General features: G+C 35.8%; 1 protein-coding gene across 4 annotated transcripts in view; it reads left to right on the forward strand.

Moving 5' to 3' along the window:
* Positions 1–17,049, forward strand: part of KLHL20 (kelch-like family member 20) — a 56,880-nt gene that overhangs the window by 24,005 nt on the left and 15,826 nt on the right. For all 4 annotated transcript variants that reach the window (XM_010850069.1, XM_010850068.1, XM_010850070.1 and 1 more), the window contains 3 exons: positions 10,005–10,163; positions 10,862–10,956; positions 13,439–13,554. In XM_010850069.1, coding sequence (XP_010848371.1) covers positions 10,005–10,163; positions 10,862–10,956; positions 13,439–13,554 — 370 coding nt within the window. The remainder of the gene's footprint in view (positions 1–10,004; positions 10,164–10,861; positions 10,957–13,438; positions 13,555–17,049) is intronic.

Genomic DNA, 17,049 nt, shown 5'->3' on the forward strand with positions numbered 1-17,049 from the left:
TCTTTGGAACCAGTCTGTTGTTCCATGTCCAGTTCTAACTGTTGCTTCCTGACCTGCATACAGATTTCTCAAGAGGCAGGTCAGGGGGTCTGGTATTCCCATCTCTTTATGAATTTTCTATAATTTATTGTGATCCACCCAGTCAAAGGCTTTGTCATAGTCAATAAAGCAGAAATAGATATTTTTCTGGAACTCTCTTGCTTTTTCAGTGATCCAGTGGATGTTGGCAATTTGATCTCTGGTTCCTCTGCCTTTTCTAAAACCAGCTTGAAAATCTGGAAGTTCATGGTTCATGTATTGCTGAAGCCAGGCTTGGAGAATTTTGAGCATTACTTTACTAGCATGTGAGATGAGTGCAATTGTGCGGTAGTTTGAGCATTCTTTGGCATTGCCTTTCTTTGGGATTGGAATGAAAACTGACCTTTCCCAGTCCTATGGCCACTGCTGAGTTTTCCAAATTTGCTGACATAGTGAGTACAGCACTTTCACAACATCCTCTTTTAGGATTTGAAATAGCTCAACTGGAATTCCATCACCTCCACTAGCTTTGTAGTGATGATTCCTCAAGCCCTCTTGACTTCCCATTCCAAGATGTCTGGCTTTAGGTGAGTGATCACACCATCCTGATTATCTGGGTTGTGAAGCTCTTTTTTGTATAGTTCTTCTGTGTACTCTTGCCACCTCTTCTTAGTATCTTCTGCTTCTGTTAGGTCCATACCATTTCTGTCCTTTATTGAGCCCATCTTTGCATGAAATGTTCCCTTGGTATCTGTAATTTTCTTGCCTCCTTAGTTACAGCTTCAGTACAGTTCAGTTGCTCAGTTGTGTCCGACTCTTTGCGACCCCATGAATCGCAGCACACCAGGCCTCCCTGTCCATCACCAACTCCTGGAGTTCACTGAGACACGTCCATCGAGTCAGTGATGCCATCCAGCCATCTCATCCTCTGTCGTCCCCTTCTCCTCCTGCCCCCAATCCCTCCCAGCATCAGAATCTTTTCCAATGAGTCAACTCTTCACATGAGGTGGCCAAAGTACTGGAGTTTCAGCTTCAGCATCATTCCTTCCAAAGAAATCCCAGGGCTGATCTCCTTCAGAATGGACTGGTTGGATCTTCTAGTAGTCCAAGGGACTCTCAAGAGTCTTCTCCAACACCACAGTTCAAAAGCATCAATTCCTCAGCCCTCAGTGTTCTTTACAGTCCAACTCTCACATCCATATATGACTACTGGAAAAACCATAATTGAACATAAATGTGTGGGTGTGTTTCTGGGCTTTCTGTCCTGTTCCATTGACCTATTTGTCTGTTTTGTGCCAGTGCCATACTGTATTGATTGGGCTTCCCAGGTGGCTCAGTGGTAAAGAATCTTCCTGCTGACAGAGAAGATATGGGTTCAATCCTGGATCAGGAACATACCCTGGAGAAGGAAATGACAACCTTCTCCAGTTTCTTGCCTGGTGAATCCCATGGACAGAGAAGCCTGACTTGCTATAGTGCATTGGGTCACAAAGAGTTGGACATGACTGAGCAACTGAGCATACACACAGCACACACACACCACACTGTTTCGATTACTGTAGCTCTGTAGTATAATTTGAAGTCAGGAAGCATGATTCCTCCAGCTCTGTTCTTTCTCCAGATTGTTTTGGCTCTTTGAGGTCTTTTATGTTTCCATACAAAATTTTAAATATTTGTTCTAGTTCTGTGAAAAATGCCATTGGTCATTTGATAGGAATTGCATTGAATCTATAGATTGCCTTGGGGAGTAGAGTCATTTTAACAATGTTGATTCTTCCCATCCAAGAACACAATATATCTTTCAATCTATTTATTTTGTCTTCAGTTTCTTTCATCAGTATCTTATAGTTTTAAGAGCACAGGTCTTTTACTTCTCAGGCAAACTTATTCCTAGGTATTTTATTCTTTTTGATGTGATGATAAGTGAGACTGTTTCCTTAATTTCTCCTTCTGATACTTGACTGTTAGTTTATAGAAATGCAACAGATTTCTGTGTATTAATTTTGTATCCTGGAACTTTACTGAATTCATTGGTGAGCTCTAGCAGTTTTCTGAAGGCCTCATTAAGATTTTCTATGTATAGTATGTCATGTGCAAACAATGACAGTTTTATGTCTTACTTTCCAATTTGGATTCCTTTTATTTTTCTTCTCTGGTTGCTGTGGCAAGGACTTCCAAAACTATGTTGAATAACAGTGGTGAGACTGGTAATGCTTGTCTTATTCTTGATCTTACAGGAAATGCTTTCAGCTTTTCACCATTGAAGATGATGTTAGCTATGGGTTTCTCATTTATACAGTTTGTATTATATCAAAGTATATTCTCTCTATGCCTACCTTTGGGAGAATTTTTATAATAAATGGACATTGAATTTTATCAGAAGCTTTTCCTGCATCTACTGAGATGATCATATAGTTTTTGTTCTTCAGCTTGTTAATATAGTGTATCACATTGATTGATTTGCAGATATTTGAAAATTCTTGCATCCTGAGGATAAATATCACTTGATCATGGTAGATGATCCTTCTAATGTATTGTTGGATTCAGTTTGCCAGTATTACTTTGTTGAGGATTTTTGCATCTTTATTCATTGGTGATAGTGACATGTACTTTTCTTTTTTGTGTGTGATATCTTTGTCTGGTTTCATGTCATAGTGATGATGGCTTCATAGAAGATTGCAGAAGTGCTCCTTCCTCTGCACTTTTTGGGAATAGTATAGGTATTAAGTTATCTTTAAATATTTGGTAGTATGTTTGAAGCTATCTGGTCCTAGACTTTTGTTTGTTGGGAATTTTTTAATTACTGATTCAATTTCAGTACTGGTAATTGGTCTGTTCATATTTTCTGTTTCTTCCTGGTTCAGTCTTGGGAAACTGTACCTTTCTAAGAAATTGTTCATTTCTTCTAGGTTGTACCTTTTATTGGCATAGAGCTGTTCATTACAGTCTCTGTCCTTTGTATTTCTGTGATGTTAGTTTTAACTTCTTTTTCATTTCTGATTTTATTGATTTGGGCCCTTTCCCTGTTTTTTTTAATTGAAATGTAGTTCATATACAATTTTATGTTATTTTATGGTGTATAACAAAGTGATTCAGTTTATGTAGATAAAATATATGATATAGCATATAAGTTTATATACATATATATGAGAGACAGTTTTATGTATCTACATATTTGGTTATTTTAAAGATTCTCTTTCATTTTGGTTATTAAAAAATTCTGAATATAGTTCCCTGTGCTATACTATAGGACCTTATTGTTTGTTGTTTATCTATTTTATATATAGTAGGATATATCTGTTAATCCTAAACTCCTAATTTATCCTTCTCTTGGCCTTTCCACTTTAGCTAACCATAAATTTGCTTTCTATGTCTGTGAGGTGAGTCTGTTTCTGTTTGGTAAATTAGTTCGTTTGTATCCTTTTTTTAGATTCCACATGTAAGTGGTATCGTATATTTATCTGTCTGACTTGTTTAGCTGAGTATGATAATCTCTAGGTCCACCCATGTTGCTGCAAGTGGTATTATTTCATTTTTTATGGATGGGTAATATTCCATTGTCTTTGTGTATACACACACACACACCACATCTTCTTTGTCCATTCATCTGTTGATGGATCCTTAGGTTGCTTCCATGTCTTGGTTATTGTAAATAGTGTTTCTGTGAACCCTGTGCTGCCTGTATCTTTCTGAATTAAAGTTTTCATCTTTTCTGGATATATGCCAAGAACTGGGATTGCTTGATCATGTGATAGCTCTATCTTTAGTTTTTTAAGGAACCTCCATACTCTCCATGGTGGCCACATCAATTTACATACTCACCAACAGTGTAGGCTGCTGCTGCTGCTGCTGCTAAGTCACTTCAGTCGTGTCCAACTCTGTGCAACCCCATAGATGGCAGCCCACCAGGCTGCTCTGTCCCTGGGATTCTCCAGGCAAGAACACTGGAATGGGTTGCCGTTTCCTTCTCCAGTGCACAAAAGTGAAAAGTGAAAGGGAAGTTGCTCAGTCACATCCGACCCTTAGCGATCCCATGGACTACAGCCTACCAGGTTCTTCCGTCCATGGGATTCTCCAGGCAAGAGTACTGGAGTGGGTTGCCATTGCCTTCTCCAAACAGTGTAGGAGGATTCCTTTTTCTCCACACTCTCTCCAGCATTTATTATTTGTAGAACTTTTGATGATGTCTGTTCTGACCATTGTGAGGTGATATCCCATTGTAGTTTTGGTTTGCATTTCTCTAATAATTAACAGTGTAGAATATCTTTTCTTATACCTGTTGGCCATCTGTATGTCTTCTCTGAAGAAATGTCTATTTAGATCTTCTGCCCATTTTTTGATGTGATTGCTTGTTTTTTTACTATATTGACCTATATGAGCCATTTTTGTATTTTGGAAATTAAGCCCTTGCCAACTGCATCATTTGCAAATATATTCTCCCATTCTGTAGACTGTCTTTCTGTTTTGTTTATGGTTTTCTTTGCTGTGGAAAAGTTTATAACTTTAATAGGTTCTACTAATTTATTTTTGCTTTTGCCTTAGTAGACTGACCTAAGGCACCACTTATTGATTTTCTGTGTAGACGATCTGTCCATTGATGTCAGTGGGATGTTAAAGTCTCCTATTATTGTATTCCTTGCAGTTTCTCCCTTTATGTCTGTTAGTATTACTTTGATGTATTTAGGAGCTCCTATATTGTGGGCTTATATTTTAGTAAGTATAATATCCTTTTCTTATATTGATCTTTTTATCAATGTCTTTTTATGATGTCTTTATCTTTCTCTGTGGTCTTTGTTTTAAAGTCTATCTTGTCTGATATGAGTACTGCTACCCCTGCTTTCTTATCATTTCCACTTGCCTGAAGAATCTTTTTTCTATCCCCTCACTTTCATTCTGTGTGTATCTTTCTTTCTAAAGTGCATCATTTGTAGGCAGCATATTTTAGGCTTTTGTTTTATTATCCAGTCTGCCACTCTGTGTCATTTGACTGGAGCATTTAGTCCATTGACATTTGAGGTAATTATTGATATATATTTATTTATGTCCATTTTAAACCTTATTTTCCAGTTGATTTTGTATTTCTTTTTTCTTTTCTTTTTATTTTTCCTTTTGTGTTTGATGGTTTTCTTTTGTATTATGCTTGAGTTCTCTTTTTGCTTTTTGTAAGTCTATTGTATGTTTTTGATTTGTGGTTACCTTGGTTTTCAAGTATGTTAACCCATTACTGTATCTACTTTAAACTGGTAATTATATAATCTCAAACACATTCTAAAAATTTTTACATTTTCTTACTTTCTTCACCTATATTTTATCATTTCGATGTCCTATTTTACATATTCATGTTAATCCTTTTGCTGTTGTATTTATAATCAATTTCATAAATTTTTTTACTTAAAAAGAAACCTCTGTACTGGTTTATTTAAGTGATCTACAATCCCTTTATATATTTGTTTTTCCTATTATGATTTTCTCTTTCCTATAGATTCTCTTTTTTAAAGATATATTTGTTTTATTTTTGACTGTGCTGGGTCTTCGTTGCTGCACATGGGCTTTCTCTAGTTGTAATAGACGGGGGCTACTCTTCATTGCAGTGCTTGGGCTTCTCATTGTAGTGGCATCTCTTATTGCAGAGCCATGGGCTCTGGGCATGTGGGTTTCAGTAATTGCTGCTCATGGGCTCAGCAGTTGCAGCTGCCAGGGTCTACAGTACAGGCTCAGTAGTTGTGATACACAGACATAGTTGCCCTGTGGCATGTGGGATCTTCTGGACCAGGGACTGAACCCGTGTCCCCTGCACTGGCAGGCAAATTCCCCACCAATGGACCACCAGGGAAGTCCTTAATTTTTTTAGTATATAGGAAGGTTTGTATTTTTGTTCTGATGGTTACCTTTGTAAACTAGAAAAAGAAGAGCAAATTAAACCCAAAATAGAAGGAGCAAAGATTAAAAGATAGAGCAAAAATCAATGTTACTTTGAAAAAAACTGATGAACCTCTAGCTGTACTTATCAAGAAAAAAAGGAAAGAAGATACAGATTACCAGTATCAGAAATAAAAAAGAAGACAGCACTATAAATCCCTCAGACATTAAAAAGGATAAAACAGAATATCATGAGCAATATTTTGCTAAGTTCAACAACTGAGATGAAATTGACAAATTTTTTGAAAAACACAAATTACAAAAACTTAAGAAAGAAAACCAGAATAACTCTGTATCTATGAAAGAAATTAAATTAATAATTTTAAAACCTTCCCACAAAAAAGCAATCACAGATGGTGAATTCTGTCAAACATGTCAGAAAGAAATAATGTAACCCTATATAAAATCTTCCAGAAAAACGTGCAGGAGGTTGCCAAATAAGGTCAAACTTACCCTAATGTGCAAACCACAAACTCTAGAGGAAAACTGCAGATCAGTACCTCTCATGAATTTATATGGGAGAATCCTTAATATAATATTGATTCCAACAAAATATAAAAGAGGAATAACCATGACTAAATGGAGTTTATACTTCATTAAAATTAATTGCATCAGTATTTTATAGTCAAACTTAATTTTTCATTCAGAGTAGACTTCCTACAACTTCTTTAACAGATTTAACTTTGTTCCACTATTTTTAAAAATCAGATCCATTCTGCAAAAAATAAAGATTTGCCATCATTGAGGATTTCCAAAATAATTTGCCAAAGTCATTGGACCCCAGATTAAGAAATCCCTGCTTTAGAATCTTTGGGGATGATGGTAATGTTCTATATCTTGATTGTGGTAATGGTTATATGCGTGCATACATTTATCAAAATTTATTGAACTGTATGTTTTAAATAAAGCTGATTTTTTAAAATTTCTTGCTTTAAACATAGCTTGAGTTTTAGTTCTAAGATAGTTACAAATATCTGAAGAATATTCTTAATAGTACAGAAGGTTTTAGAATCCCTTGCAGTTCTAACCCTGCCTCCAAAGTGAACCTGATATAATGAAATTCCAGTGAAGAAAACCTTACTTTGTTCATGGACTAGAATGGTTCTGTGTAGATGCAAAATAAGTCACCACTTAGAGCTTACCACTTGTGATTCATTCAAATTATTTTCAGACTTAAATCTCTATTTAATTTCCTTCTATTTTCTTACGCCTAACTTCATTCATCCTGGAGGAGGAAATGGCCACCTACTCCAGTATTCTTGCCTCGGAAATCCCATGGGCAGAGGAGTCTGGTGGGCTACAGTCCATGGGGTCACAAAGAGTCAGACATGACTTAGCAACTAAACAACAACAAATTTAATTCATACAGTGTTATGCTTGCTCATAAACATATTTTTTTCTTTCAATTCAATGCCACTGAGTTCACCATTCATTTCTGTTACAACTCTAGAATATTTTCCTTATTCGTTCTTGTTTTCAGCTTTATTAATTCTTCAAATTGCATCTACATTTATCTGAAGAAACTAAAAGTAAGCTTTTACCATAATAGTGTGGGACTTAAAATTTCCTGCAAACTCTTATTTAAAAAGCAGTTATTTGGGGGCTTCCCTGGTGGCCCAATGGTTATGACTTCACCTTACAATGTAGGGGATGCAGGTTCGATCCTACATGGGTCAAAGAGCTAAAACCCCACATGTCTCAGCCCCCAAAAAACGAAACATAAAACAGAAGCAATATTGTAACAAATTCAGTAAAGACTTTTAAATGATCCACATTAAAAAAAAAACTTCAAAAATAAATAAAAAGCGGGTATTTTAAAGCAGTATTTTCTTAACCTGGTTGTTTGGTTCGAGAATAGAATTTAGTGCTGCTGCTGCTGCTGCTAAGTCACTTCAGTCGTTGCCCTAATGGTAGATCATTAATATCTTTGTTCATCAAAAGTATTCTTTTTACTCTTATTTTTGTACCAAAAAATATTTTCTCACACAGATGTTTTTGTCTTCTTGTCCTCTAAGGTTTCCATTAAGTGACTCATTAATATCAGAGTGGTTTATTCATAAACTTTAAACTTGGTGATCCTTGATATTTATATAATATTTGTTTTATAATCACTAAATTGGGGGAAATTTTTATACTCTGACAAGATCCTAAAAGAATGTTAAGGAACTTCACAAAGATATATGATATGACTTGTCTTTAGTAAAGAAATCAGACTGAAGAAAAACTAAGAAGAAACATACAACCTTGCTAAAGTTTTGCATGCTGAAGGTCAGCAGACTTCATCTGGAACTAGGCCCCAAATCTGGCCCTTAACTTTACACCCCCCAACATAAGTCTGCCAGACAAAATACAGGGTGCCCAGTTGAATTTATTCCAGATGAACAAGTAGTTTTTAGTATAATCATGCCATATATTATTTGCTAAATCCAACAATACTGCTACAGAGGATACAGCGCAGGCATTCTAACTACTAAGTGACCTGGCCAAGCAACTTCATGTAAAATTTAAAGGTTTCCAATTTCATTTCCTGAGCCCCAGAGGGTTTCTCACTCAGATGATATGAAGACTTGTGCCATAAAAATTGAAGTGCTCTTTAGTATTTTCTACTATAAATACAGCTGACTTTTTATGGCCTTAAATTGTTTTGAGATTTGTATTTTTTTCTGATGTCCTTGGGAAAATATTCTTAACCAAGTAATCAACTTGTTATGGTTTATCTCAAATCCTGCTAAATATTCTGATTTTTTTCATGAGCATGTAAGTAGCCCTGTCCTGAGAGAATATAGCATATGCATCAGAGGTTGCATGGTGGGAATTCAAGCTCTTAAACTATATCCTTCCTACACTAATAGACGTCCCAGGCAGAACAATGTTCTGAATGAGACAGAAGCCCCATGAAGTGTAGCAGTGACTGTTTGCATTGCACCCTGTCCCTTTTACTCTACATACAATCTTGACAAGATTTACAAGATTGGGGGATTTGTGGCTGAACTGCACAGATAACATCCTTGTTGCCATTTCATCTGCATTCTGACAATTCTTCAAATCTTGGATACAGATAAATTATATGTGTTTATAGTTTCATATATACATATGAGAACATGAATATATCTGAGTGGTGCGGTCCTCAGAGGGGTTTTCTTGGGTCTAATGGCTTATATCATTATGTTATTCTTGCTTATAGAAATGCTGACACCCTCATTCTTTTTTCAAACTGGCCCCTTGGTGTTTCTGTCCTAGACATTGCCCTTTCAGCAACTAACCTTCCTCTGAAAGTTTTTCCTGATTTTTTTATATGCCTCTTAATTTCTGGAGTTATAATTTGGTATAGTTTATATTTTGAATATAAATTTTCATCTTGATACTTCATACTGAGGGAAAAAAGCATCATTTTTTTCTTAAATTGTCTAAATCACAAATTACTATTTTTCCTAAATTTTAATTGTGCCATCTGAATTCTCCTATGTTCCCTTTTTAAAAAATTAATAAGCTTTATTTTTAGAGTAGTTTTAGGGTCACAGGAAAATTGAGCAGAAAGTAGTTCCCATATACTCTGTCTCCACACACACATGTTGTTCAGTCGCTAAGCATATCCAACTCTTTGTGACCCCATGGACTGCAGCACACCAGGCTTTCCTGTCCTTCACTATCTCCTGGAGTTTGCTCAAATTCATGTCCATTTAGTAAGTGACACACATGACCTCTCCCAATAGCAACATCCTGCACCAGAGAAATATGTTTGTTACAACTAATGAACCTGCATTGACATGCTAGCATCCAAAGTCCATGACTTACATTATGGCTCACTCTTGGTATTGTACATTCTATGAGTTTTGACATGTGTCCACCACTGTAGTATCATACAGGATAGTCTCATTGTTCTAAAAACCTTCTGTGCTCTACCTATCTTTTTTTCTTTTTAAACTTTTCTTATCCTCTGGTACTATATTGAACTTCAGCTCCATTGTGAAATAAAGCTTTGCCCTACAACCCTGAAGGAAAATATTGAAACAGTCAAATCTGATCACAGGGTGTTTTCCCTTTTATTCTTACCTAACTTCAAACAGGTGATGGAAAGTGAAGAGTTCATGTTGCTTCCAGCCAATCAACTCATTGATATAATATCTAGTGATGAACTAAATGTTCGCAGTGAAGAACAGGTGTTCAATGCAGTGATGGCCTGGGTTAAATACAGCATTCAAGAAAGACGTCCTCAGTTACCCCAGGTACGCAGGGAAATGCTTCTTTAAGTAACTGTTTTGTACTGGATAAAATAATACATATTTGATTTGCAAAAAACAGTTATCACTGTCATTCATATTAGACTGTAAGAAAGACCATCTCTTTCCAAATAACCAAGGAGATTAAGTGTTAAGCATTTTAAGTGTTTATCATTATGAACTTTTTGCTCCATTGCTTCCTCTGTTTTGCATCAACTCTAGGTTTGGGCTATAGCATAAATCAGAACCTAAATGGTACATAATGAACAAAAGAAGACAAGGATGGCTGTTATCATGTCTCCCTTCTCTATGATTTGGAAATCCCACCACAGTTTGAAGAGTAAAGGAATGATATGGGTCATAAGTGGTCACTAAATGACATGTGTGATGTTCTTGTTATTATGATTACAGTCCTTAGCAATTTGATAGTATATTCTTCTAGATTGTTATTAGAAGAGCTTATACTGCTGAAAGCATAAAGAAGCATGCTAAAGTGATACTGACTGTTCTAATTACTGAACTGGTGGTTGGAATAAATTTAGTTTTGTATTTATGCCTTCCACCCTCATTATTTATTAGATCAATTAATTAATCCAATTAGATCGCAAAACAATTGGAAACACAATCGGGGAGCATGAGTTACATATTTTCTTAAACACCTTACAGATGGCGTCTGTGCTCTAATAGTGTTTATTACCTCATAGGTGCTGCAGCACGTGCGGTTGCCTTTGCTTAGTCCCAAGTTCCTGGTGGGCACTGTGGGCTCTGATCCCCTCATCAAAAGTGACGAAGAATGCAGGTATGAATGGTCCTGGATGGGAAAAATCGACAACTAAACATTCTTGTTCTCTCCTAATTTCCTTATTTGTATTGCTTCCTAAATATTATATTTTTCAAGGCAGTATTTAACAGATTTTTCTTCTGGGCCAGAGTCAAGAGGAGATGGAAGAAGAGAAGACTGAATTTCCAGTATTCCATTCCATTAGTTTGTTTTTTTTTTAATGCGTGGTATTTATTCATGTAGAAGTGGCAATAAAGAGGTAGATTTCTAAGATTTCATGCAAGCTTGAGTTTGAAGAGACAATTCTCTGCTAGTATATCTTTTCTTGAGATAAGTTAAATAATGTTGTTGACTCCATCATAAAAGTGTGCAGAAGCACTTTTTCATTCCATCACATATGCCTTGTTAGGAATAGGACCAGCCTTGCTTTCTGAGTTTGTAGACAGAGTTAAAGGTCTGCTACACCCTTAAAGCAGCTGTGGAAAGATTTCCACTAGAGTTTGATGGCACAGTTTCATAAATTTTTTTTGATTGAAAGAAATTCTAAATGTTTTTACAAGACAAAACATTTATTTTATTGGTCTGTCTCTGAACTACAGTATATATAAAATTTAATAAACTACTTTTCCATTTGACAGATTTTATGGTTTATTTTCAAATATGAAACCTCATGGTGTTTTTAACCATTTCTTCCCAGAAACAGTGAGTCAGAACTCTCTTTAAAGTACACAAACCTTTGGATCTCCCTTAGTGACTAAAGAAACTTGTTCCAGAATCAGGGATCTCTAAAGCAGAGATAGAACATAATAGATTCATTTGCATTTCTTCAATAATTTGAAGCCTGTTCCCTTACTAGGAGGTGTTAGAGAGGGTTTTTATATGTTTACCTTTTAAACTTAAAGACAAATGGTAATTAATTCCCCTGAATACTCACAAAGTTACTTTTAAAAGAAGCCTGTTCCTACTTAGAGAAGGAACTTAACGGTTGTTGGGGGTGGAAGGAGGGGAAGAGATGGAGGTTTGGAATGGACATGTATACCCTGCTATATTTAAAATGGATAACCAATAGGACCTACTGTATAGCTGAGTCCCTTTGCTGTTCACCTGAAATTATCACCACATTGTTAACTGGCTACACCCCAATACAAAATAAAAAGTTTTAAAAAAGGAAGCAGCCTGTTCCTTTTATCATGACCTTATTATTTACTAGCTGTGTGACCTTATTCAAGTTACTTGAACCTCTTTCTGGTACAGTTCCTTTATTTATAAAACAATACCTATTCCATAGGGCTGTCGTGGAGAATAAATGAGTTAATATGTATTAAGCCCCTGTTATTCTTGTTACTATTGATTTTGTGTTTGCCCCTAAGTATTAGCTCTATAATATTCTTTCTAGGAACGCTTGAACAACTTAATTAAAAACCAGCAAGAAGGAGATCACAGTCTTTTGTATTTAGCTGAGGAAGCTAGAATAAGTTCTTGGTCATCAGGTTGGGATTTTGAGGGGGTTTGTTTTTATTTTTAGCATAAATTCGGAAGAGGCCTTAGCAAAATCATATACTGGATATACATTATTGGGTCACGCCTGGCACTGGTCCAGCAGAAATAAATTACTTGTAATATAAATAGAGAAATGGAAATATAGTGTAATTTAGGAAGCACTTTCAGAGTTGAGAAAGAATAGAGTAACAAATTGGATTTGTATAGTCAGATACTGAATCACTCAAAGGACTCAAGTGAAGTAAGTACATAAATAGTTTAAGTTAGGATACTTTATTTAGCAAGTGTAATTACTAGGTTCTTCTCGTAAAGTACCTTCATAGAAAAAGACAAAACTGTTCATCCTCAGTAGATTTATTGAGAGTGAACTATTCATACAGTCCCAAATAGAAAATTAATATTAAATGATAGTAGGGTATTTCTTTTTAGCAATCCAAATTTTGACCTAGTTTTATTACTTAAATTAATCTAGCAAATACCTAGTGTTGTGGCTGATGTGCTCCTTTGCCAGTATCCTGCGAAAGCTAAGCAAATTCACTAGAAGGCAGTAACTATGCAGACTGGTAATTAAGGTGTAATTTTTAGTTTCCCATAAGTCATTGTTAGTCTCAAGTACGTTGAGTTTTAGACTAATTTGCAGTAAGAGATGAAGTCATGATGCAAATACCAGTCAATTCACAATTCATAGTGTGACTGGCATCATTGCTGTCATGTTTGTGACCTTTATAATACTGGCTGGCGGGATTTCCCTGACAGTCCAGTGGTTAAGACTCCAAGCTGCCAGTGCAGGGTACACGGATTCAATCTCTGAGATCCCACATGCCATGTGCCCCAAAAAATAAATAACTAGCCTAAATTAATAATAATGCTGGCTGGCATTCATGATTTGGTTTGATTTATGCTGCTCCCCTTTGCCATCTTACATATACCTTAACCATATTGGGATTTGACTAACAATATTATTTAGACATTTGGAATAAAGGCAGAATTTTTTTCACAGAGACTTGGTAGATGAGGCTAAAAACTATCTCCTATTGCCTCAAGAACGACCATTAATGCAAGGACCAAGGACAAGACCACGGAAACCTATTCGATGTGGAGAAGTACTCTTTGCAGGTTTGGATCTTAATATACTGTGGCTAAACTGAATATTTTCCACATGAGAAATTGTCATTTGAGCAGTCCTTTGGACAGTTGTGATATCCACTGTCATAAGAAATACATAATGACTTACCATGGGGACTTCCCTGGCGGTCCAGGGGTTAAGACTCCACACTTACACTGCAGCAGGCACGGGTTCAATCCCTGGTTGGAGAATTAAGCTTCTGCATGCCACACAGTGTGTGGCCAAGAAATAAATTTAAAAAAAATTTTAATGTTAAAAAAAATGTACACCCCTTTTGAAAACAAAAAATAATTTATGTATCTTGCCTCTTAACTCATGAGCCAACACTGGTACTTTCGAAAGAATGCTGTATTTTTATATAACCTAAAAATGTCATGCAGTGGATGTTTTGTTATAATAAATCATATGCATGAATTTATATTCCAGTATGCAAGTCACCTCATAAGTACATGGAATTGTCAAAAAACATTATCTTACATCAGACAATTACACTCTTTTGTACCTCTCCTGAGCTAGATTGAGCCCAAGACATCATGTTGTATCATTCTGCTGCTGCCGTCTGCCCCTGAATATCTGAGAACTTTCAATCTTAGATGTTTTACTTCTATCCACATAAATTCAGCTCCCTTAGTCACTTGAATAACAACTTTCACAATGTTTGGTAAAACATTTTCTCACTAGTTCTGTCTCAGTCCACTCAGACTGCTATAACAGAAAAGCATATACTGGGTGGCTTACAAACAGTAGAAATTTATTTATTTCTTACAGTTCTGGAGGCTGGGAAGTATTTTGGTGTCTGTTGAGGGCCCGCTTCATTCGTCTTCATAGACTCCATCTTTTCATCTTTTGCTATGTCCTCAGGTAGAGAAAGAGGCACAGGATCTCTGTGAAGTCTCTTTTATAGAAGCACTAATTCCATTCATGAGGACAGAGTACGTCCCTAAAGCCTCACCACCTGATACTATCACATTGAGGATTAGATTTCAATATATAAATTTCGGAGGGACACATTCAATCTATAGCAAATTCTTTCTCTTCAATTTTTCTTTTCAAATCCTGATTCATGGAGAAAATGCAACCTATGGTAATCTTTTTATTTATGGTTCCCACATTTCAGAATTCCATTACTCTTAAATATAGGCTTCCTGGGATTCTGTTTGATGTGTGAAGTGTTCTATCACTTTTCATCAGGAAATCCCATAGAATCACTGGGTCATAGTATGCTTTCCCATCAACCTAACCAGTTGCCTATCTTTTCCCCTTTGTTTTTATTTTCTCTTGGCATGTGGGAATATATTTTCCCTTACATTTTTAGAGGAAAAGTTTGACAATTTATGTTTAATTTCTCCTTTTTAAATTTTTTCATCTCCATTTCTTCACATAGAGTATTGCTGCATTTCTTCAAGAAGAAAATGGATGCCAAGTTTTCTTTTTCTCTCTAATCTTCATCAGGCTTTTTTTCCTCTCTTTTGAAAGCATTCCTTCATTCTTGTTTTAGATTTAAAACTCAATTATTAATTTATCATGTACTGAATTCTCCTATACTCCTAGTATCCTAATGCCTTTGTTCATTGTTATTAGCAAATTTATTTCTATTATCATTCTTATTTATTCCTGTGACTTTCATTCCTATATATGCATGCTCAGGTATGTATTCACATACTCATATGGGTTTACACAGATGCTTGCTTACATGCTCACACCTATATACATCTGCCTCTTCACTCCCACATAGCATCTGTAGTTGCTGTCAGTTGGTGAATAAATTATTGCCAGATCTGGTTAAGTTCCCAGGGAAATCTTTATACCATTAGTTTAGCTTTGTTGGTTAAACTAGATAAATTATATTGTTAAAGGTCTTTTATTTATAAAAGCAGTTTGTTGTGCCAGCTCCCTGTACATATAAGAATGCTATAAACATCAGAGTTTCTGTTCCCCAATTGTGAAAGTTGGTTGTCTACTTTTTTTTTAATTAGAAGGATGCAAGATCTAATTATTTGATACCTGTGGTTTATTTTCATGATATCAGGTTGGTTTCAGGAATTCTAGTAGTAGGGCCATCTTTGTGGAGGTATATACATTGTTATCAAGATCTATTAAATATTTTACCTGGCTGTTATAGTACCTGAAGTAGGGATAACAATATACTACTGCTCCATGAGCCTCAGAACATTCTGGCGGAGATTAACAACTAGATTAAAGAAGAGGGGAGGATAATGGAAACTCAGGGGGAAATGGAACAGAAGAGAAACCCTATATGATCAAAAGCTAGAGGCTAAACCAAATAGGTGTATGGGAAGTGTATTTCACATCTAGGGTTCTTTCTGGATTGGTGGGAAGGTACCAATCCAGTGGAACTAGACAAGGTACACCTTTGGGGATGCTGAGAGAAAATAATGTAGCTCTATTAAATACAGATTTAAACTTGACTTCACCCTGGTAGGCTACAGTCCATGGGGTCACAGTCAGACATGACTGAGCAACTTAATTTTCTTTCTTTCTTTCTTTCACTTGGATTATTCAACAACCGCCATCTTTATCCTGCTGGTTCCCACCATTTTCTTCCAGCGTGACATGACTATAAATTGTCAGGTGCCATGTTTTCAATGTGTAACTATCTTCACTAAAATCTCATTCACCTCTTTTGATTGTATAATGGTGTTAATGAATCACACTTTGCCTTCTTTAGAAGCCATTTAAATTGGATCAATTTCATGATCTCAAACTCTTGCTAGTAATCTCATAATTTCATATTGCTGATTGGGTATCTGATTCCTCCACTATATTGTTATTACTTCAGAGCAAGGACCAGTTCTTATTTATCTTTGTAGTTTCTAGATTGTATAGCAATCTTGTCAGAACAGACACTAAATAAAGATTAATTGCATGCTGTTGATCCTGCTGAACACTAGTGAGAAACTAGCATTGACCCATCATTATGAATAAAAAAGTAAAATTTGGAAAGAATAATGTATTGTTAATGTCACTTTGTAAATGAAAGATTTATTTTTGAGTAACATTTTCTTTTTCTGAACATAGAAGTGAATACACGTGCAATATGGTGGCTCAGCTGCTAAAGAATCTGCCTGCCATGCAGGAGACCTAGGTTCAATCCCTGGATTGGAAAGATCCCCTGGAGAAGGGAATGGCTACCCATTCCAGTATTCTGGCCTGGAGAATACCATGGACTATATAGTCCATGGGGTCACAAAGAGTCAGACATGACTGAGCAACTTTCACTCACTCACACATGCAATATAGAAATTGATTAACAGAAAAATGTAAAGAATAAAAGGTAAAACATCTATCACTTCTTTACACTATCAAGGTTTCCATTTTCATTTGTAGAGAAAAGCCATTAGGTCTTTTCTAATGGCTTTTCTCTACAACTGGTATTGGTTTTCCCTGCTTTCTTAGTCTCTTTATGCCAGATCTGACCTTTATTCTTGAGTCATACTATTACACTGATATTTTAGATCTTGACT

This window comes from Bison bison, unplaced genomic scaffold (assembly GCF_000754665.1).
Source record: "Bison bison bison isolate TAMUID 2011002044 unplaced genomic scaffold, Bison_UMD1.0 scf7180017864289, whole genome shotgun sequence".
Taxonomy (NCBI): domain Eukaryota; kingdom Metazoa; phylum Chordata; class Mammalia; order Artiodactyla; family Bovidae; genus Bison; species Bison bison.